General features: G+C 38.0%; 1 protein-coding gene across 6 annotated transcripts in view; it reads left to right on the forward strand.

Annotated features, from left to right (window-relative positions):
• The first annotated feature begins 13477 nt into the window (after positions 1-13477).
• mlip (muscular LMNA-interacting protein) overlaps positions 13478-23274 on the forward strand; it is a 77747-nt gene continuing 67950 nt past the window's right edge. For 5 of the 6 annotated variants that reach the window (XR_012371956.1, XM_055169692.2, XM_073872799.1 and 2 more), the window contains exon 1: positions 13478-13634. Coding sequence is in view for 5 of the 6 variants with exons in the window: in XM_055169692.2 (XP_055025667.2) it covers positions 13599-13634 (36 nt within the window). In the remaining variant the exon portion in view is untranslated. The remainder of the gene's footprint in view (positions 13635-23274) is intronic. The other variant, XM_055169693.2, reaches the window with a different exon arrangement.

Genomic DNA, 23274 nt, shown 5'->3' on the forward strand with positions numbered 1-23274 from the left:
TCATTATTGTCAATAACTATAAGATGGTATATTTAATAACTTTAATAGAGATAAATACCACATAAACAATAAGAAATTAATAAAATATATCAAGCCACCATGTCACATATAAATATCTGCTGTGTGTGGAAGGACTAAGCCTACTTCTTTTTTTACAGATAATTTCTCCAGCCTTTAAAAAAACTCCTCTCACAAAACCCACAAGGTCAATATGCGTTTATTTCACTTTTATACAGATGTGCGATTGTGTTGTCTTGTCCCGACCGTGCCAATCAAACGCTGATTCGGCAGACCACACCTGATGAACCACTTAGTGAAACACTTCGAGGCTTCGTTTGGTCATAGTCACGTGACATGAGTGTTTTGAATCACGCTTCGGATCAGTGTTTCGACACATCTGCGCTTCGGGATCTCGCAAAGCTTCGGAACGACTGTTTCGCGTCAGCCATACCTAGTTTTATCTTCCCAACACATGACAAACTGAGCTTAAACAGGAATTAAGTTTTCGTCCTCTTATTATACTTTTGGGGATCTATGATGACTCCAGACTGCCTACAGATATGTGCCAATTTTCAAGAGTTACCTGATGAGCATTGAAGGGCAAAGAGGAATGTAATGCATTTGGGAAATATTCTGTGAATCAGGGATGTTTTTAAGGTTGCTTTTGCAATTTACATAAGCTTATGGTGCTTTTGAGAAACAGGTCGTGCTTCTCAGTTTGTTTTGTATTTTGGGAATATAAAGGTAAGCTCAGGGCATGATGGGCAGAAGACTGGTCGCCTCGGGGAAATAAGAGGATTGTAATTCCGTGCTGTCAGTCTGGCTGATTTGTGCAGCCACAATGGCCGCATCCTCATTCCCATTCTGCTATGAAGTGTTTGATAAAGTTGGTTAATGCTGTTCACTTGCCCTTTGCTCTGTTTCTGACTCAAACTTTAATAATGGTCTTGTTTAGTTCCTCTGGGAGCAAACCTTAACCACTGAACCACTGTGTTCCACCACAGTGTCTCGTATTCACAAGGTTTACATGATTTTATCTTTTAATGGTGTTGTCATATCATAACACAACACACACTATTATATTTGCTTTGCTTTCTAGCTGTTTTGATAATCCAACACAGTCTCATGGCTAATCGTACACATTTATACATGTTTGTATGATTTGTTTTCACCCGTGACGTTGGGGTTAAGGTTTCGCTATTGTTTTTTATGATAATTGTATGTTTTTGTACAAATTCATAGGAATTAGCCAAGTTGTAAAATACGTAGGGATTCTCATGAGATCAGATTGGAAAAACTGTGCACCCTTATCAGAATTCATTTTGAAGTTTGACAATTTGACCGCTCATGGCTTTGAAAACTTAAGCATACACGATTGAAACAATACAATGCTGATTAAATAATGAGAACATTTAGATTTTTAGTAAAAATATTTTTTGGTTCATTGTGGCCATGGCAACATTTCAAACTATCTCTTTTTTGTTTGCTAATGGGTCTATCTTATGTCAAATTATAATCCATCCCACTAGACTTTGACACTTGTACCATTTTTTTTCTGTTGTGACATACTGGTGCTGTTATGCATCATGCAAAGGCTGTGAATTTTACCCTGATAAGAATAGCCCAAATGAGCTCACATCACTAAAATTCCAATTATAGACACAAATGGTGCAGAGTCTGCTTAAAGTGAGTGACAATAAAAACTAAAGATAATCTAGACATTTTCCATTTCCCTGCAGCATTAAGTTAATTTGCACATGTGTGCTTGTTTCTAATTAAATGTAAGCTATATGTGTATAAATGGCAAAGCTAATCTTAAAAGGAATACTTTCAGCATCGTAAAAACCTATTGTCATGAGTGAACATAGACAAGACTATAAGAGAATATAAATAGCAAGTAAGTTTATTCATAAATAAGCACACAAGTCAACAGATGATCGTGCAGGTGGATCTCCGATGGGGAAGGCAGGTGAGTCTTCACACAGACACACTTCTTGACAGTCACAATGTGAATTACTGATGTTACTTTCCTTTTCTTTTGCAGAATGGATACGGGGTGCAGATAATGGGGACAAGGACAACTTCGGAGCTGGATAAAATACCCGGGAAGGTAGTTGATGAGTCTGGTAGTGATGATGTCTGGTAGTGAAGTCTGACACTGATGCTCCCATACTTGCTTTAAACTTAAAAAGTCCTTGCAACAAACCACTGGTTCGGAGCTTGTTTCTTCAAAGCTCCACCATTAACTGTGAACAATGAAATTCCCCTCCATGATTTCTCGATCAGTTTCTTACCGACGATCGGTAATACTTGATAAATGAAACCTTTCCTGAAACTTGTCGGTAGTAGGGCAATAACATCATCTCCATTCAAAATGTTTAATAAACACTCTTCTTATTCGGGCTTCAGTTGGCAAATGCCGGGAATTTTCTCCACAACAGTGTCTCTATGTCTAAACTGCAACATTACATTCCCACCTTAGCGCTATGTCACGGCTCTCAGCATGCCCTCTGTTTGTTGATTGGGCCGGCCGTTTTGAGGCTGGGGGAAATGGTTTCAATGCGAGCTATCTCAGACTGAGTACAGAAGCCAAATGAAATTGAGCGGAAGTATAAAGTCTTACGTAGTCAGGCTTAAAAAATATTATCATTATTATAAAATGATATTCCTGAATAAAAAACAGAACATTTAATGAATACCCTTATCCAGATTGTCCAAGCCCTGTCCGTAAATGGGGCAGTAATATTAGCCTACTTGCATTTTATGGTTGTCAGTTTTGTTGCATTACATTTACTTCACCAGCAGTTGGTGCTGCGCATTTTCCGTTTGAATCAAGCTTGGAGTAATAAACCATTTTCAACGCAATTGCATCAGAAAGCAATAATGCATAGAAACACTTCATTTGGCCCTCGCTAAAGTCTGGTAGGTAAGAACTATAGCATGGAGAGACATGAGGTAAGTCTAACAAGACCAGACAATAGGTGTGTTGGAGTTCATGCAGCGCTGCGCAGACCATTCGGTGAGGTTTGTCGCTTGCAGTCGAGGGAGGAGTTGAAAATGGAGCCATCAAGTTGAACATTGCTTTAGTGACATGTGCCCATTGTTTCTTGTTTTTAATCACACATGAAATTAATTGGAAAGTAAATTTTTCAAAAAAGAAACTTTTAAATAAAAAGTTGCAACCAGAAACACTTTATATTGAATATTTTATTGCTGCTTATATAATGTATGCCCGAAAATAACAGGAAACATAGGCCTAGATTATTAAAATACCAATAGAGTTTGGTCTTTAGCTTCTTTCATTTTTATTTTATTCCATGACACAATATAACACGTAACAGAATATACCTGAAAGGCACATAATCATTATCATCAGTGAGGTGACCAATCACAAAGAGCTGTGGTGTCATCTGGGCTACACTCTAAAAAAATCCGTAAAAACACGGACAAAATACTGTGTAAATATGAAGGAATTTTCCGTATTTATGTTTTACAGGCATTTATCTGTTTTTTTTTAATAACATGTTGCATTATGGGTGCAATAACCCCTGCTGCAATCTTTCACTTTTGCCTCTCTATCACCATCTCTGTTTAAAACCTAAAATTACAACTTGCTTGCAGAGTACTTTTCTAACACGGATGATGTTTAACTTCTAAACAAATGCGGTCAGAACAAGATACAAGTGTTAAACTATTCCAGCATCCACACATGTGATTGTAGACAAATCTTCTTTCTGACGTGACGTGTAAGTCAAATGGATATTTACATCAACATTTATCACATTAAATCTAAAGTTTGTGTTTCTTTTAGATTCCTTTGAAGTCACCACTATGGTGATTAGTGTTCCCTTTAGTTAGTCTTTTGTCCCTTGACCTTCCGGAACTGACTCTGCTTTTTTAGCATTACAACAGTGTTTTTGCTTGTAGCAATTACAACTTGTTTGTTGCTTGAGGAAAGAGAATTTTCTATGATGTCATGAGCTTGGTTGTTTTTATGTTATGCTGCCTAACATTTAAATATGAAATGATAAAATAAGAATAAAGAACTGAAATGTATAAGAGTGAAACTCTATGCTGATCTAAAAACACACTGTATTGAAAATGTGTCGGCTGTGGTTTTTGCTTCAGAGACATCAACACTTTGGATACAAATCTCAACAATGGTGAGAGTAAATGTTAAGAAAGTTTTCTGTCCTGGTGCCCAGCATGCATTGTGGCATGAAGCTTTGTTGTTGATTGTCACCATTGTTGCGTTTCATAGGCAGATTGAAGTGTCCCTAAAGGTTACGGACAATGTTCTGTAAATCTACGGAGAGTGTTCTGTAAATCTACAGAATGTTCAGTTTTTGAATAAACGAAAATTCTGTAAACATAACGGAAAAAGTGCCGGTAATTTTCTGCCAGGACATTATCCGTTTTTTTACGGATTATTTTTTTAGAGTGTACATTCAGACTGGGCTGGATCCCGACAAAATGTTGCACAACGTTTTTTGACAGAAACAGTGATGGGTTGATCACCCTGACGCAAGAGCTGCAACTACGGTAGCTGAGAGGCCATTCTTTGTGTTCTTTTTTAAATGTTTCTCGAGTCTAATGAAATTGTTATAAATATGTGTTTAATACTGTAAAATCCAGCCACTGCCCTAGCCATCCAGAATGAAAGAGAACATTTCAACTTGGACCCATTGTGCGAGCTGTCTCTTAAGTACTGTCTGGTTTATTTATATGTTGCTGCTGATTGGACTGCAGTTCTGACACACCCACCAAACAAGTGAAAAACTTACTGGTGCACACTGTTTACAGGAAACATGTTGTTCAACCCAGAAACCACAGCAAAACTTTGCGCACCATTTTTTCCTCTGATGATTTTGTGACCTCCATATTGAAATACACAAAATAAATAGAGTATAAATACACCCTTGACTGCATGACTGAATGCATTTAAAGGGAACCTATTGTGGCCTTTTTACAAGATGTAATATAAGTCTCTGGTGTCCCCAGAATGTGTCTGAAGTTTCAGCTCCAAATACCCCACAGATCATTTATTATAGTAGGTTGTTGTTCTTCGAATCCATTGCAATTTCAGATGTCATTCTGCCAGTATCTGGCACAGGTCACGGCTGATGGGGTTGGTTCAGCCGGGTTCTGGGGACTGCACTAGGGGGCATTTTCACACTCCAGTAGGTGGGACATTGTCTGTACTGCTTCGCAGTTACATGTGTCGTCTTGTCGGGCAGTTCCATATTTTCGTAAGTGCTTTGCACCTTCCCTGTTCCACTCAAAGTCTGTTGAGGGTCTTCCGGGTTGGCCATGGGAGGTCGTGCCCGCTGGCGAGACATTCAGTCAGAGTAATTCCTCTCTCCATTCAGTCCTGGGCTCGTGTGGTTAGCTGTTTCCATTCATCTTTCCAAATGTCGGTCCTTGCTATTTTTCTGGTTATCTGGAGAGGTGGGACTGTCAGCAGGACAGTCGTAGGGTTTTTATCATAGGGTGGTTGTGTTCACACACTGCCAACACAAATTATGTCCAAACACCTTGTAAAAGTGGATTTTGCATAATATATGCCCTTTAAGAAAGTTGTATGGATTTACAACTGGTAGCCTTTTATTTTTTTTGTATACTGCATTACCAGATATACATGACATTTATCTGACAGCTGTCATCCTTTTGCAATTTCAAATGCTATACCCTCCTTCAGGATCAACAGAAATCTTTCTAATAACTACATACTGTATATGAGTCTATCAAAACAGCTTGACAGGAAAATAAAATGACATGTTTGGTTGCCATGACAAAATCCTTTCCATCCTTCAAAATTCAACTCTGAGTCTGATATGAGGGAGCAGTGAAAACAATTTCATTATTTGAGTTGAAGAGGTGATACGTGTCTCTCCGAGCGCATTCACAAGCATTGGCAGAGTCAAATGACATGGAGGTTATAAAGTCGCCCTCCCCCCACCTCTCTCCGAGTGATTATTTCTGAGTTAGAAGGCTTATGGAGGCTCGCCGTGCGACGGACAGTAACAGCTGTGGCTTGAATGATGAACATGCCACGCTCCAAAGATTGACGCCCATTCTTACGGTCCGCTTTTACCGGCAGGGTTGAGAATAATTATGGGGAGAGTCACCGCAGGTGTACATCCAGCAGAATGGTAAACAGATTTGTTTCAAGGGAAACACTTGATGATTCAAGTTCTGTGCTGAATAAGCCAGCCGATTGAAGTGCTACCAATGTTTACTGATTAGCCAGAGAGCGGTATATCTTTCATTTGCAGACTCACAGGACTTGTACAAGCTTTTCCCCATCACAGCACAGCGTTAAACAAACCAGATAGGGATGGATCTTAAGTCAATATCAAAATCACCAGGATAATAGATTTATACAGAGCGTTTGATTTTGTTAGTGTCTGTGATGAAAGATAAATGTCCCAGTGGTGTATTTGAATCGTGTATCATAAATCAACTACAACGGTCTTCTTTTGAGCACGTCCAACAAAACAGAAGTTAATTTGTTTCATTAATCTTGACAGACAGACACAGCAGTACTCTCAGGCTCAGACGTCAAGCCCATGGACCGTTGGCTGAACATCTGACGCATACAACAGCACACATAACTGAAAACACTTCAACAGATTCAATGTCATCTTCTGATTGGTTGAAAAATACAGGATTTCCTGGAGTCTTGTGTGTTGCGTTCTTTAATGCTCTCTCTAAAAAAACACACAAATCTGTCTCATCGAAGTATGCAAGGTTTACATTGGCTTGAAGCAGTTTTTGGATTCTAAAAGATACATTTTAACACGCTTTTATATTTTGTTGTTATATATTTTAGAGAAGTTTTTGAGTGATGGTTGCACATTGGTCTGTTATTGTGGAGACAAAAACATGCAAAACATGATTGGTTGCTTTACCTCTCTTATAGTGATTTTAGATTGATAAGGACTTCCTACTGATCACAGAGCTGTAGTACATGCACAAGCTTTGCATGAAACACAAAATCGGAGCGAGAATTGATTTCAGGCAGGTCTTTTTAATGGGATCGCAATGCATCGATGCACATCCCTAATTTCTATAGCCTACCCCTTTTCACAATTTTGGATTTTTGCAACAAAAATTAGGGGAAAAAAATCTGTAAAGCTTTATGTAAACCTTGTGCACTGAAAAACAGGTCAATCTATAACACCTAACACGTCACAGTCGAGATGAACGCCCCAACATTAAATTACAATTAAATTCATTACAAAGTTGCTAAAAACAAAGTTTTTATTTGCTAGCATTTAGGCTGAAGTTCTACTACTGACTTTAGTTACATTTTGCAGGTCCATACTGAAAAAAACACAAACTTACCACTCAAAAACGTCCATTAAAGTGGTGGTTCAATGGTATTTCATGCATTCTGACTTATGAACACAGTTATAGAGTTGTTTCCTCATGCTAAACATAGGCAAAGTGTAAAAAAACAGTTGGGCGTGTTACAGAGTATTTCTGTGCCGAATGCACTTGGCCAGGGTTCGTACAAGTTTCACAAAGTTTTTTTGATTACAGGTCCAGCTGACGTTTCAGGGGTTTCTATACGTATCACTTCTTTTTATGGGCACTTCTATTTTCCCCAGGAAAACCCCGCCACCCGTCAATCAGCGAGAGACGCTAGAACTTGCAAACATCATATCATGCGACACAGCTTTGTTTAATTTCAAAACTCAACAATGGCACGAAAGAAGAAGTGTGTTTTTGGATGTAAGGAGAAGAAAGTCAGCCTTATGGAAACAATGGATATAGTTTATTATCCAGGGTAGCAGCGGAGTTTTGTGTGTGTGTTTGATATGCTGGATTTTCCCAACGAGGTCATGAGTTGCATGCGGTAAGTAAGACTTCTGTGTTATGTTGGAAAAAGGTGCGTGCATATTATATAAATGACACAAACATGTAGTGAATCATAAGTTAAAGTTGTTGTACATTGTTGCATGACTCATACTCGCTCCACCCGTGTGTGAGGCTCTGAGGGACAGATGAACCTAAACGCAAACAATGTCGTGAGAAAACAGAAAACACTTTATTTTGACAAAAAACTAAAACCCACAAGGGGGTACAAAACATGAAAACATATAACACTAAACTTAGACTGGATAACAAGACTTGATCGTAACACGAACACGAGAACAATACAAAATGATCCTGCACAGAACTAAGGACACAATAACATTAAATAGAAAAAAACCAAAGAGCTTCTCTGTGTGGACTCTCGGATCTTCAAGGGAAGATTGAGTGACGCTGAATGACGAGTGACGCTGAGTCGCAAACCCGGAGCTCCGTTGAGCTTATCAGCTAAATCCTGTTTTTTTCTTATTCCTATCTATATAATATAACTTATAAGTTTATCTTAGGAATACTTTACCTTGACGATTACTGAATTGTATTACTAAGCGAAACAATTTTATCACTAGTAACACCCAGTGTTAGCATATAGCCTGCTAGCATCACCATTCGGTGCCGGCAGAACTAGAAGCGTACATCTGAACGCTAGTTGAGGACAGTAAGACCGCTAATGTTAATGTTACAAACACTGTTTCCGGTGCACCTTGTGTTAAGCGTAATACACATGGTTCGGTTCCGACTTCAGAGTCAAGGCGGCTGACTAACTGGGTGACTGTCAGGCGGCCTAGTCACATTCGGCACCCAAATCACGCTCCTGTTTTAATATCAAACAGATTTTCTCCACTCAGAAATACACCGGCTGAGACGTCTGTTAAAAGTGCCCTGGTTATTGGAGATTGTATACTTAGGAATGTTAACATTGAGGCACCAGCCACCAGTCGATTTATACCGGGAGCCAGAGCGTCTGACATTAGATCCAAACTTAAAGTGCTGGCTAATGCTAAACGTAAGTTTTCTAAGATTGTTATTCACGCCGGCACGAATGACACCAGACTCCGCCAGTCGGAGATCACCAAAGATACTATTAAAGAGGTGTGTGAAATTGCAAAAACAATGTCAGACAATGTAATTTGCTCTGGTCCTCTCCCCGCCTACCGGGGGGATAAAACTTACAGTAGATTAGTGTCTCTTCATGGCTGGATGTCAAAGTGGTGCCCTCAGCATAACGTAGGGTTTATAGACAATTGGAAGCATTTATGGGGAAGACCTGACCTGCTAAAGAGAGATGGCCTCCATCCGTCTCCGGTAGGAAGTGCTATTCTCTTTAGAAATCTGACCAATAGTCTTACTTTTGATATTGTCTGACTATCCAGGGCCCAGGTCAGGAAACAGACAGATCAGCTTTCCCATCCGTCTGTTAGCTGCCTTGACATGTCAAGATCACATATATCCCAGCACATAGAGCCTTTTTTACCAGAGTACCAACACATCTCTACTGTGTCTGTTCCTCGAACAAATAAATACAGAGCACCATTTACCTCATCTCGTACAAATCTTATTAACATAAAATTAGAACACAATACATTAACAGATGAAACTCAACTGTTAAAATTCAGCCGCCTTCACATTAGATCGCTTACCAATAAAGAACATATTATCAATGAAATAATTACAGACCAAAACTTAGATGCACTCTGTTTAACAGAGACCTGGCCTAAAGCAGACGATTACATCTGTTTGAATGAACCCACCCCACAAGACTATTATTTTAAACACGTTCCTCGTCTAAAAGGGAGAGGGGGTGGTGTAGCTACAATATACAACAAAATATTTAAAGTAAACCATAAATCCGAACTAAAATTGAATTAGTTTGAAATAATACTGTTAAATATGGAAATAACTGATCGTAACAACAAACAGCTTTCGTTCGGTTTAGCTACCATCTACAGGCCTCCGGGCCACCACACGTATTTTCTTAAAGAAATAGCAGATTTCCTATCTGAGCTTACAGTCACAGCAGATAAAGCTCTTATCGTTGGTGATTTTAATATCCATGTGGATAACCCAAAAGATGCATTAGGACGTGCGTTTATGGATGCTCTAAATTCTCTCGGCATTAAACAAAACGTGTCAGGGCCCATGCATACTCGCAAACACACATTAGACTTAATTCTGTTACTCTGACTCAATATTAATGACAGAGCGATGCAGTGTCAGACCTTTGCCTTGTGTCATACACTGTACTTCTAGATAGGATCCCTCAGTCTACTCTACAACATGCTACAGATTAGCCAGAACAATAATTTCCACCACTAAAGATAGCTTTATTAGCACTCTTCCAGACCTGTCTCAAATGAAACATGTAGCAGATAACCGTGAAGATCTGGATATTATAATAGAAAACCTTAGCAACGTTTGTTCTAGCACATTGGATGCCGTTGCTCCCATTCGAAAAAGAGAATCAAAGAAAAAATTCCAGCTCCATGGAATGACCATCATACTGCAACCCCCTAAAAAAGAAGCTAGAAAAATGGAAGAAACTACCGAAGCACAAAGTTAGAGGTACGGCGTTCAGCATGGAAAGAGAGTGTTCAACACTACAGACAGGCTATAAAAACTGCCAGATCTACCTATCTCAGTACGCTTATTAAAGAAAATCATAACAACCCTCGTTTCCTCTTTAGCACAGTTGCAAAACTGACTAGAAACAATAGTACACGACTTCATGAACTTCTTTACTAACAAAATTATGGTTATTAGGGAAAACATAGAAACTACGCAAGCAGCCACCACTCTACCCAATAGTACATTTAATACTAGATTAGCATGCGAACATCTTAAGTCATTTAAACCAACTACAATAGAAGAGCTCTCTAAATTAGTAACGTCATTCAAATCGTCTTCCTGTATATTAGACTCTGTTCCCATAAAACTACTTAAAGAGGTATTTCATGTACTGCCTGACACGGTACTTAATATCTTTAACTCATCTCTAGAAGATACGTTCCAACAGCTTTCAAACTAGCAGTTATTAGACCGCTTATTTACAAACCAAACCTTGACCAGGGAGATCTTAATAACTTTAGACCAATCTCAAATCTACCTTTTCTTTCTAAAATATTAGAAAAAGTAGTGGCAAGTTAGCTTCGCACATTCATAGCGAATAATAATACATATGAAAAGTTCCAATCAGGATTCAGGCCCCACCATAGCACAGAGACAGCGCTGCTTAGAGTTACAAATGACCTTCTTTTAACAAACTATGTTGGCATCAGTGGTCAGGCATTAGCCTGGTTTAGATCGTATCTAACCAATCGATATCACTTTGTTCATGTAAATGAGGAAGAATCATATCACTCCCCCGTTAAATACGGCGTACCACAGGGATCAGTTTTAGGCCCTATCCTATTCTCGTTATATATGTTACCTCAAGTAGACATTATCAGGAAACATAACATAAGTTTTTACTGCTATGCGGATGATACCCAGCTTTACATCTTGTCACATCCTAGCGAAACCCACCAGTTTGCTAAGCTAACAGACTGCATTAGTGATATTAGGGACTGGATGGCACATAACTTTCTTATGCAATACTCCAATAAGACAGAGATACTTATTATTGAACCAAATCAGTCCAAACATAATATGTCAGATTACAAGTTTCCCATAGATGGCTGCACGGTGGTGCCATCTTCCACAGTTAAGAATTTAGGCGTAATGTTCGACAGCAATCTATCTTTCGCTAGTCATATCTCCAACGTCTGCCGCACAGCATTCTTCCATCTTAGAAATATCTCAAAACCCCAAATGCTGTCTGCATCAGATGCAGAAAAACTTATCCATGCTTTTATGACCTCTAGAATAGACTATTGTAACTCGTTACTCGGGGGATGTCACGCAAATCAGATAAATGAGCTACAGCTGGTTCAAAACGCCGCCGCAAGAGTGCTTACTCGATCTAAAAAGTATGACCACATTAGTCCAATTCTGGCATCTTTACACTGGCTACCAGTTAAATATCGCATACAATTTAAAATACTACTAATCACCTACAAAGCCTACAAATGGCCTAGCGCCCTCATATATTCAAGAATTACTATCAGAATACAATCCACCACGTAAACTGTGATCACAAAATTCTGGTAACTTAATTATCCCTAGAATATCAAAAGTGTCTAAAGGTGGTAGATCCTTTTCCTACTTAGCCCCCAATCTTGAATGATTTACCAAATAATGTTCGAGTATCTGACACAGTCGATCAATTTCAATCTAAACTTAAGACATTCTTCTTTAACAAAGCATTCACATAAAATATGTCCAGTAAATGTAATTATCCCGCAATAGTTATTTTGACTTGAACAAAGCACTCACATACCTCATATGGGTAATATGCTATTGCCGCAATAGGTAGCCTGTCTGGAACCGAGCGAATATTAAACCAGAATACTGTATGACACTTGCATTACATGCGAACGGCCCCTACGCTAATAGAATTCTGTTTTTCTCTCCCTGTCTTGTCCTCGACCCCGAGGACAATGAGACAAACAGACCCAGTTCCTCTTGCTGTGAAGGTCATCACACCCCTGATCTACTGATGCCCAGCCGATGCACGTCCAACGACCACCGGCTGAACCAGTTTAATCCGCTTACCCGCTTCCTATCCCTAATTTGTCCCAAGGTTTTTTTCCTTCTAGGAGTTTTTCCCACTGAGTTTTCTCCTAGGGGGGTTTTCGTCCCCGGAAGGGTCAGCCAACTTTGGCTTAACTTCGTACTTTACTGTATACGTTACATTATTACTACGCTCGCTTGTTTATCCTTAGCCGCAATATTCTATTTCTTATATTATCTATTGATTTTCTGTGTTCTCTGCTACATTTACTTGTGTAAAGCTGCTTTGCAACAATTAACAATTGTGAAAAGCGCTATATAAATAAAATTAAATTGAAATGATAACGAGCGGGAACAGGTGATGGGAGAAAACAAGACAAAAGACAAGACACTGGAGGCTCATGCCACAATAAACAAGGCATGAGCCTCCACATAAAGCCTGGGACTGCCAGAACCCTGCCACCATGACAAAATACAAATACAACATAAGACTTCAAGGCAGAGTCCTGACACCGTGGTAGTAATTCCTCCTTCTTAATTTTTTCATACGTCAATGACGTCATACGTTTTATTTATTTCGATTGTCCCCTTTGACATTTGGTTGACTATAAGGAATCTTGAACCTAGATGTTGAACTATCATTACTAACACTCATCTTCAAACACATTATTGTGATGTTCTCCCAAAAGACCCTCTACTGACTGTAAGTAACTTATTCTACTAACCCAAACTCTTTCTTATCCCTAACAGTCTGCTAATATTCCAATGAGAGTATGCTGGCATGTAGGTATAGCTTTACTCCACAGTAGTCAACAGATTGTGAAATGGGAAACATCAAAATAAAATGATACCAAAATCTGTAACAATTCCAGAAGATAATCTTTTAGTCATCACAGATGATTCTGGATTGGTTGTTGTTGCTGCTATGGGCGCTCACCGGGCTGCCGGCTGTCTGAAGTCTATTTGTGTCTCTTTGGCTCTATTAATAGACATCTACAGCACTTCAAAGTTATCCCAGCTCTAAACGCTTTCACTCGTGTGAAGACGTCTAAAGCAGCAGGTGGGAGAATGGCAGCATAGGAGCCTCTACACAAACGTACAAAACAAACACAAACATGGCCTTGGAACAGCCACATGGGATCTTTGGAAAGGTAAAAGCTATGTATGCTTATAGGGTGAAATGGATTTGTGCTTAAGTGTCTTTTTAGATTGATGTGTTTATCTTGCTTTTTTAAAGAGTGTGGTTAGTTTGAATTTGGGATTTTAATTGTGCAAGGTTTGAGGGAGTGAAAGGTTTTTGTCATCAGAAAAGCTCATTTTAAAGCAGTTACAGAATGATGGTTGCACACTGGTCTGTTATTGTGAAGACAAAAACATGCAAAACATGAATGGTTGCTTTACATCTCAATCATATGGACTCTTGGGCCATTCCAAGCGGCCATGGTTCCCAGACCTAAAATAAAAAACTAATTTTAAAATAGTTTTCTGTTAGAAAGTTCAGCTACTGTATAAAATATTTTTCAATTGAGTCTTATTGTGAGTGGTGTATAATTTATATCTTGTGTTGGCTGGGTTTTATTAGCGGACTTTAGACTACAGGTATCTAGGAAGTGTTGGGAAAGGCGTGCTGCTTTTATATACACACACATCTTATCTAACTGTCAGCTTGAGCTTTGCACACACAGCTTGCACTGCAAGTGTTTCCTATAGCATTAACGCAGTCTTTTATCTAATGGGAAAATCCCACAGGGCCCTTACAGCCGTTGGACACTTTGAGGTCTGGGTTGAGGCGAACGGGCGACTTACTTCTGAAATGCGGGGACACACCCACATGGGCAGTTTCAAACTTATGCCGACATGCATGCCAAATGTACTCCCTCGAATTTGTTGCTTCAAAGTGGGTCTGGAAGAATTTTGTGTGTCCACAGTCAGACTTTAGCAAACGGCCTGCTCCTTATTTTAGTTATTCTGAGTAAGAATTTAGGTGGGTTAGTATTATTTATAGTGCAAACTGATATGAGTTATTAGCTTCGAAAGGTCAACACAGTAGTACATAACAACAACAACAACAAATACAGACTGTAAGTAAGAAGAACAGACTCATCAGTACAGCTAAGACTGGCAGCCGCAGTACTGAATGTTTTGCTACCCTGTTCTTTAAAAAAAGCTGTGTGCTGTGTACCATACAAAGAGACCACCTCAAGTTTTTGAACCTCTTCCTGGGCAACAAAGCAGATGTAATGTGCTCTGTGTATAGCTCAGTGCTACAGCATTAGCAGCGCAAAAAGTCATGGCTGGGTTCGAACCGAGGAAACACACATAATGTGAAGAAACATAATGTTGACTGCTTTCTGCAGGAAAATGAATATTTCCCAACCCCTCATGCTTATATCAGAACAAACATGTTTACTGTTAAATGCTATACATTTCATTTCTGAATCATTGTAAATTTGCATTTTTAAAATAGATATACTTTATTAAAATAAAAACAGGATTAGAAAGTTTTTGACAGCTTAATGTAATACGGTAAACAAGTGTTTATATTTGTATCTCTTGTAATACATTGGGGATTTTAGCAGCGCTGGAAAGCTGCATTGACAAATCAGTATCCAGCAACAAAACGACGTGTTTCATTTACATTATTATTTACAGGCCCATTTAATGCTTTATTTCAGCCTTTAGGTGTTCTGGATAATTGTTTCAGGTTATTGTGTTTTCTGCAGAGAGGCGATAGTGAAGTAGATCAAAACAAACAGACAAGCTACATCTGTCTCGCAGTTTCTTGCCGTCAGCTGCCAAATAAATCTGGTTTGGGAAATTAAATTTGGTTGATTGGCCCAGTATGAAAATAAACCTGAAGGCAAAGGCAGAGTTATTGTTGATGCGGTCAAATCTTAGCTTTACAACATAAACCAGTACAGCAGAACTGTAGCTTCAAAAGCTTTTCAATATGTAACAGCCCGTGAGCACACAGCATGTTTTCTTCCTTTTCTCCTGCAATTATAAGCATAGGAATAAGATTTTTAAGGTGAACACCTCCCAGCGTTTGGATCATGACGTTTCGTGGTTAATTTTTTTCATTGAGGAGATGTTGGATCTGACTTTGGTGTTCTGGATGTAATGCTATGCTGGGACAAATGCATTCCCTGCTTGGCTATAGAACTGGAAATTTGAGCTATAAGGAACGGTATGATCCACATAACATTGCAGGTTGGACAGTTTTTATTGGCAGATAGGAAATGCCTGCTGTGACCTTTGACTGCTTCTGTTTGTTTGTGGCTTACTGTGGTTACACTACAGGGGTGCATTAAACTCTTGTGAGGGGTGTATGCAAGATTCGGTCCCCATCTGAGCTTTGTCATCAAAGGCATGCTTTATACGCAAAGGCAAAAGGCATTATTTAACATTCTCTCTCCATACATATTTCAATCGAGACTGTACGGCTCGTGATTGAGTAAATCTAAAAGACACTCCATTTATAATTAATAAAGCTCTCTACACAAAAACTTTACATTCTGGTGGATGGGTAAAGAGAAATTATCATCTGAGAATTGCATATTAATAAAAAAGAAATGTATTAAAGGGCACTTATGGTCTGATTCACAATTTTACATTTCCCCTGTTGTGTACTGTAAGTGTGTATTAGTACATGTTAATGATATGCAAAAGGTAAAAAAATCCCAAAGTAATCGATGACGCAAGTTATCGTTTCCAATGTAAATCTCTTTTCTTGGACTACAACAAACACGGATTGTAGGCAACAGTTTACTTCCTGGGATTGGTGATGTAGACAAGACAGATTTCATCATAAATCCTCCTGTTTCAGACTCACAGCGAAGTTAACTCCTGTCAGCATTGCATTTTGACCAAATCTTCTAAACATGGTAAGGAGCGTCACATTTCCGGCTAACGTCCGAGGAATTTAGGCTAATCACAACATACAGATTAACTGGCCAATCAGGGACACAGTGCTTTTCAAATTAATGAGTTTTGTACAAAATCTGTGCGTTTCAGGAGGAAAGTGAAATCTGGAGTTACAAAAATGTACAGTATGTGGCAAATAATGTGTTTTTTGAAACATAAACCACGCAAACACATTGTATTATACCAAATACACAAAATAACGTTGTTTTTTGCAATGAAAAAGGTGCCCTTTAAACTTGAGGATCTATCAATAACATTTTTAATAAGCCAGAATTTTCACCACAGGAATGCAGTTGTAAAACTCTATCAGTGGAAGAGAACAGATGTCAGTGGAAAACTAGGTTTATACTTTTATGTTATTTTATACTATAGGGGTTATTCGATCTACGTCATCAATGTTCGCGGCGGCCATATTGTTGACATAGAACTGTCAGTCTGTCAATTGACAAGCGAGGCAGCGTGGGTATTATCCATGGTATTATTGATGTATTTTTTTTAAAACCACGCGATGGTGTGTGGTGTAATACACGGCTGTTCTAACAACAGCAAAAAGAACCCCGGAATTAGTTTGTATGCGACACCGACTGTCAGAAAACATGAAAGGAAGGAGGAGTTGAACCAGCGAAGGAGAGACTCCCAACAGCAAAGTCTGTCCCCATCATTTTACCACAGGTTACGTTAGGGATATATGCCTCACAGCAAAGTCTGTCCCCATAATTTGATCACATATGGTTAGCTGGAAGCAGTGGCTGAAACTGCTCTTTCAAATAAGCTGCCATAAATTGAGACAGTTATTAAATGAGTATTAATAACTATATGAACATAATAGGTCTGGCATTGATACTAGGTAGGGAATTAAGGACCGTTCACATTATAACGATAACTATAAAAAATATAGTTTTGAGAATCGTTTTATATTAAAGAAAATACCAGATCTCACACCAAAACTATAACGATACAGATACAATGAACGACATCATTGGGATCACTTTCTGAGCGATTTTTCCCACCTGATGGATAAACCATTGATAGCCAATCAAATCTATTTGAACTTCAAGTGCACTTAAAATGACAGTGAAGCTCATTGCTGAGGTCTACAACATAAGATTACCTGCAGTTGCTGTGAAAATTGACTATGTAATGCTTTTGATTCTATTACATTAACTAACTGTTATGGCAAAAGGTAAGAGATTCACTGTTTAGAGTTACGCGAAACGCAGCGTGTTGAGGACATCTGCAAAACTGTTTATTACAAGCAATATTAAAGGCAAGTGATTTGCGCGAGTGCCGTGAGCGAATTAGCATAATTGTTTGGTGATGTGGACGATAATATAGTTATCATTATAATGTTGATATTGTATGAACGATATAGTTATAAATATCCAGATAAGTTACGGCTGGCAATAAGGACGGATCTTTACTTAAGGCTATTGGGTCTATTTGATATTGTTCCACACCAATCAAGCTCATCTTCTCTTAATACAGACGAGATGAAGCCATTAGGCTACTGCTCCCCTCAACTCCAATCTACGTGCGGCTAGGGGCAGGACAGATGTCATGTCAACAATATGGCTGCGGTTAGCTACTTCCGGTGTTTGCGAATAAGCCCTATAGTATGGTATTGACTTTTAAATGTGTGGCATGGACTTCCTGACCATCACTAAATGTTTATATCTAGTTGTCTATAAGTATCTTGGTTGTTCTTAATGTAAAAAGATGAATGTCAACATCATACAGTCACTGGTGAACAGGGTTTAAATATGCAGAAGAAAAACCAAAGATTCTGCAGGATTTTTCTGAAGATCAGTGAACAGTTTAATGCAGGACAAACAAGAAACCAAAAACACAAAATCAGTCATTAATTGTCAAGATAACATTGAATGTTTCCTATAGCTTTGATGCAGTCTTTTATCTAATGGGAAAAACCCACAGCCATTCGACACTTTGAAGTCTGGTTTGAGGTGAGGTGAGGGGAAGCTGAACTGGTGACTTCCAAAGGCCCATAATTACTTCTGAAATGCGGGGACACACCCACATGTGTAGTTTTAAGCCTATGCCAACATGCTGGCATGTATGCGAAATGTTTTTTTTTTTTGCCTGTCCACAGTCAGACTTTAGGGAACAGCCTGCTACTTATTTTAAGAGTTTAGGTGGGTTAGTGTTATTTATAGTGCAAATGCAAACGGAGACGAGTTATTAGCTTCAAAAGGTCAGCACAGTAGTATATGACAACAACAAATACGGAAGAAGACTGCAGTACACGCTAAGAATAGATTTTTTTTACAATTTTGTTTGTGTTATGCTATTTAACACATTGTGTGTCATTTTGTGTTGATTTTGTGTTACTGAATGACAGTACGGAATGACTGACAGTTGTTTTGGTGCCATGTTCTGTAAAAAAAAGCTGTGTACTTTTGTGTAAAGTATTAAAGGTGCCAAAGAATGCCTTGAGAAATATGTTAAATTGTTCTTTGATATTTACATAGAATGGTATGAAACTTTATTAAGTGCAAAAATGATCCAGAAACGTTTTTACATGTCCATTTACAACCCTATGATTTGTCATTTGAATTAAATGGCCTATTTGGAGGGGTCATGCATGATAATGTTGAGCTCTGCTCTGAGGCTCATAGCTCACATTAGTAAACAGATCTTATGTTTGAGCCTGTATCAGATGAAAATACAGATTTAGAGGAACAATGAATTGCTTGGAGATAGGGATGCATATCAATTAATCGCGATTAATCTATAGCAGAATAAAAGTTTTTGTTTACATCATATATGTGTTTGAACTGTGTATAATAATTATGTATATATAAATATGCACACATGCATGTATAATTTTAAGAAAAAAATATATTTATATATTAAGTATTTATATTTATATATAATATAAATTATACATAAATATACAAATGTATATACACATGTAAACATTGCTTAAATATATACATGCATGTGTGTGCATTTAACTATACAAAGTTATTATACACAGTACACACACATATATGATGTAAACAAAAACTTTTATTCTGCTATAGATTAATCGCGATTAATTGATATGCATCCCTACTTGGAGATTGTTAATAGAGGTAATTTTTTTGTTTTGTTTTTTCAGTATGGACCTTCAAAACGTAACTGTAACGTCAATAGTAGAACTTCATCCTAAACGCTAGCATATAGCATTACCCACACTGTAAAAAATTAGCTGTAATTATGCAGCTGGTTGCCAATAACTTACTGTAGACAATAAAGACGGAAAATTTGTAATGTTTATTTAACTTTAAACAAACTGTTGCCAGTAAATAACATAAATGTAAAATCTACAGTAAGTTACTGGCAGCTAGTTGCCAGTCATACCCAGTAATACTGTAATTTCTACAGAAATTTTTTACAGTGTAGCATATAGCAGTCAGCAGTCACAACATTGTTTTTAGCATTTCAACAACTTTGTAATTAATTTATTGTGTAATTTAATGTTGGGGTGTACATCTTGACTGTGACATCACTGTCAGTGTTATGTTGAGATTTCTTTTTTCCATTTTGCGTGCACAAGGTTTACATAAGAATGAGAAAACAAGCGCGTTTGAGACTCACAATAGTCTATGTCATTACCCTGTACAGAGCTCTTATTATTCATCTATGCCTAGATAAATACAGTTTATATCTATGGTACCTTAAATAATCAGGTGTATGTAAACTTTTAAATTAGGTTATTTATTGTGTGTTTTGAACTTTCTATAAACATTTCTCATGTGAAATACATTTTCCAGATTAGGACTAAATAAAAAACCTTGATTTTTTTCTTAAGATTTACTCTATTTGCCTCACTCAAACAGAAAATATATAATTCATATTCAGTGTCTTATTAATGTCGACAAACACAGAGGGAAATAAAGGCTATAAAAGACTTTTCCTGAAAATATTTTGCAGAAATCCAGTTGCGCTTGGCCAAATGATAAAAGTTTTTAATGTCAACATTGTATAGATGTGATAATGTGGCGATGTGACGTCAACTCACCTAATCTTACTACCTTGAGGTGACAGTCCCATATTAATACCGGACCCTATCATACATGCAGCTGCAGCAACCATGCTCAAATATCACAACAAAGAACCACGATTTAAATAATCTATTGATGAGAACATCATTGAAGCAATTAAAAAAATTGACAAGCATGACAAATTCGTCAAAAGGTTATCCTGTTTGCCAAGAGAAACCAGACAAGACAAAAGCCCTAAAATATTGAAAGTTTAAGAGTCCAAAGATGAATCACACTGCTTTGTTCATAACACATATATCTTAAAGATGTTTGTTTTACTTTTTGATTCACTTCTAAATATTCTGTTGATTGTATTTTGTTCTAATATTAATTAATATTTTGTTCAGTGTTAAAAAACTAAAACAGGAGATGCTTCTGGACCAGTGGTCTATATGATGTAACATTATAAAACACCAAGTTTACCTTATGATGACCTTACGGAGTAAAAGCTCCTTTAAAATCTGTGGATTTTGCGTGTGAAGTTTTTCCAAAACGTGAGCTGCATGAGCTGACAATAATGAGAAAACTGCCAAAATTTGATTTTAAAATTGCATGCAATATGCAGCTGCTACAACACTGTGTATGTACTGTATAACCATCTTATATCATTTATATCTACTATATATATATCATGCTACAACCAAGCTGCATATTCTAAATTTAATAAACAGAACTACATCTACAGTAAATCAAACATATTGAAAGCTGCTGGAGACTTGCCATTGACTGTTTTATTTGAATAAATAATTAGGTGAGTCTAAGAAAGGATTAGGGGCTATTTTGAAGATGTTTTACTATTAATATATTAATTTCCTATTAATATGTTTTGTGTTATTAGGCTACATTTATTTATTAATGAATTGCATTTTTTATGATACATATTTTAAAGATGCTTTTCTTTAAAGGGATAGCTCACCCAAAAAATGAAAATTGTTTTATCTTTTACTCCCATGTTGTTACCAACCTGTATACATTTATTTTTTCTAATGAACAAGAAGGAAGATATTTTGAGGAATGTTTGTAATCAAACCGTCCACGAGCCCCCTTTACTTCTATAGTAATCTTTTTTCCTAAATTCAAACCCAGCCATGCCAGCTGATTAAAATCATGCACCCCAATTAGCAAACAGGTGCACCATTAAAAGAGCACCTATTTCATTGCTAAAAACAATGCTCTTTTGTGTATTTGGTATAAAATACAATGTGTTCACGTGGTTTATGGTTAAAACACATTATTTTCCACATCCCATACATTCTTGTTGCTCCAGATTTCACTCTCTTCCTGAAACACACAGATTTGAAAAGCTCTGTGTCCCTGATTGGCCAGCTAATCTGTACGTTGTGATTGGAAATTGAAAAAAAAATGAATTTGGTTGCTAACAAGAGTTAACTTACAGGCTGTGAGTCCTAAGCGGGAGGAATTATGATAATGTTGGTCTGTACTACATCACCAATCCCAGGAAGTAAACTGTTGCCTACAATCCGTGTGTTTGTTGTAGTCCAGAAAAAGAGATTTACATTGGTAAATGATAGCCAGGGCCGGTTAGATATTTGGAGGCCCTAGGCAAAATTTATGTTGGAGGCCCCTCAAACCCCTCTAATTTTCAGAATAATCTGAGAAAGTGTTTTTCTACCCTGTAAGAAATCAAAACAACTGTAAACCTCCATCACCACAACGAAGGCCCGCCTCTCCCCATATTCGATTGGACAATGGAAAGACGTTATTGACGTTGGGTGCTTTTCCGCCAGTGCTCCTTTAAAAGCGCGTGCTGCGGCCGGTGGCAAAAACCACAAGGCATTCGGCACGCAAAAACAGCGCGCAAACGCACCCTGCCCATAGAATATCATTCAAAAAAGGCGCCTATAACATAAACGCGTGTGGTGTGATCGCCCCCTTACTGAACCAATATACAGTCTAAAGTTATCTATTAGACTATGGATATATTCATATGTTTTTCAATACTTTTTTATACTTTAAATATCCATAATAATGCCAGTTTTGTTTGACTTTAAATACAAACTTTTTTAACTTGACTATTTAGTCAGCTCCCCACGTGATGCTATCGTGCACACACATTCAAAGTGTCTAAACAGAGTCGGCAGCGCTCAAGTTTGATCTGAAATGACGTTGATAAACAGAACAAAGCTAAGATTATTTTTTTTAAATAGATTATTTTAAAATACCTGCATCATGTGCTGAACTGTCTTTGCATGCCGCTTTTGCTAAGCAGGAAAAGGACGTGAAAGCCGCTTTTAGCCTCACTCAAAGTGGGTCAGCTGCAGAGATTTGAATGCTGTTCATGTAGACTTCTTTAACTTCATGAGGCGCTGCAAGAACCGACAGGTAGATGACATCAAAGCCCCGCGAGAGCGAATCGAGAAATCATACAGAGGAGTTTGCTTATCAATCGTTCTCACGTTACTTTGATGTCAAACGCCTGCGGTTCTTACGGCGGCGGTGCCGCATAAAGTCGGACTCACCTTAAAACTGTATTTATTGCTGTCGGACTAGCGCACATGGATTTAGCAGTTATGGAGGCCCCCCTCCAAGCTTGAGGGCCTAGGCATTTGCCTACTCTGCCTATAGCTAGCGCCGGCCCTGACGATAGCTCGCATCATTGTTTACTTATATGGTAGGCTATGTACCTTTGCATAATGTTAACATGTACTAATACACACTTGCACAACAAAGGAAATTTAAAAACATGAATCGGACAATAGGTGCTCTTTAAATACAGCGTTAGAATAGTCTACCTTGCTGCTGCCACTGCATGCTGCTTGGCAACCCACATCCTCTACAACACCTCCTTTAACTTAATCAAGTC

Source organism: Misgurnus anguillicaudatus, chromosome 11 (assembly GCF_027580225.2).
Source record: "Misgurnus anguillicaudatus chromosome 11, ASM2758022v2, whole genome shotgun sequence".
Taxonomy (NCBI): domain Eukaryota; kingdom Metazoa; phylum Chordata; class Actinopteri; order Cypriniformes; family Cobitidae; genus Misgurnus; species Misgurnus anguillicaudatus.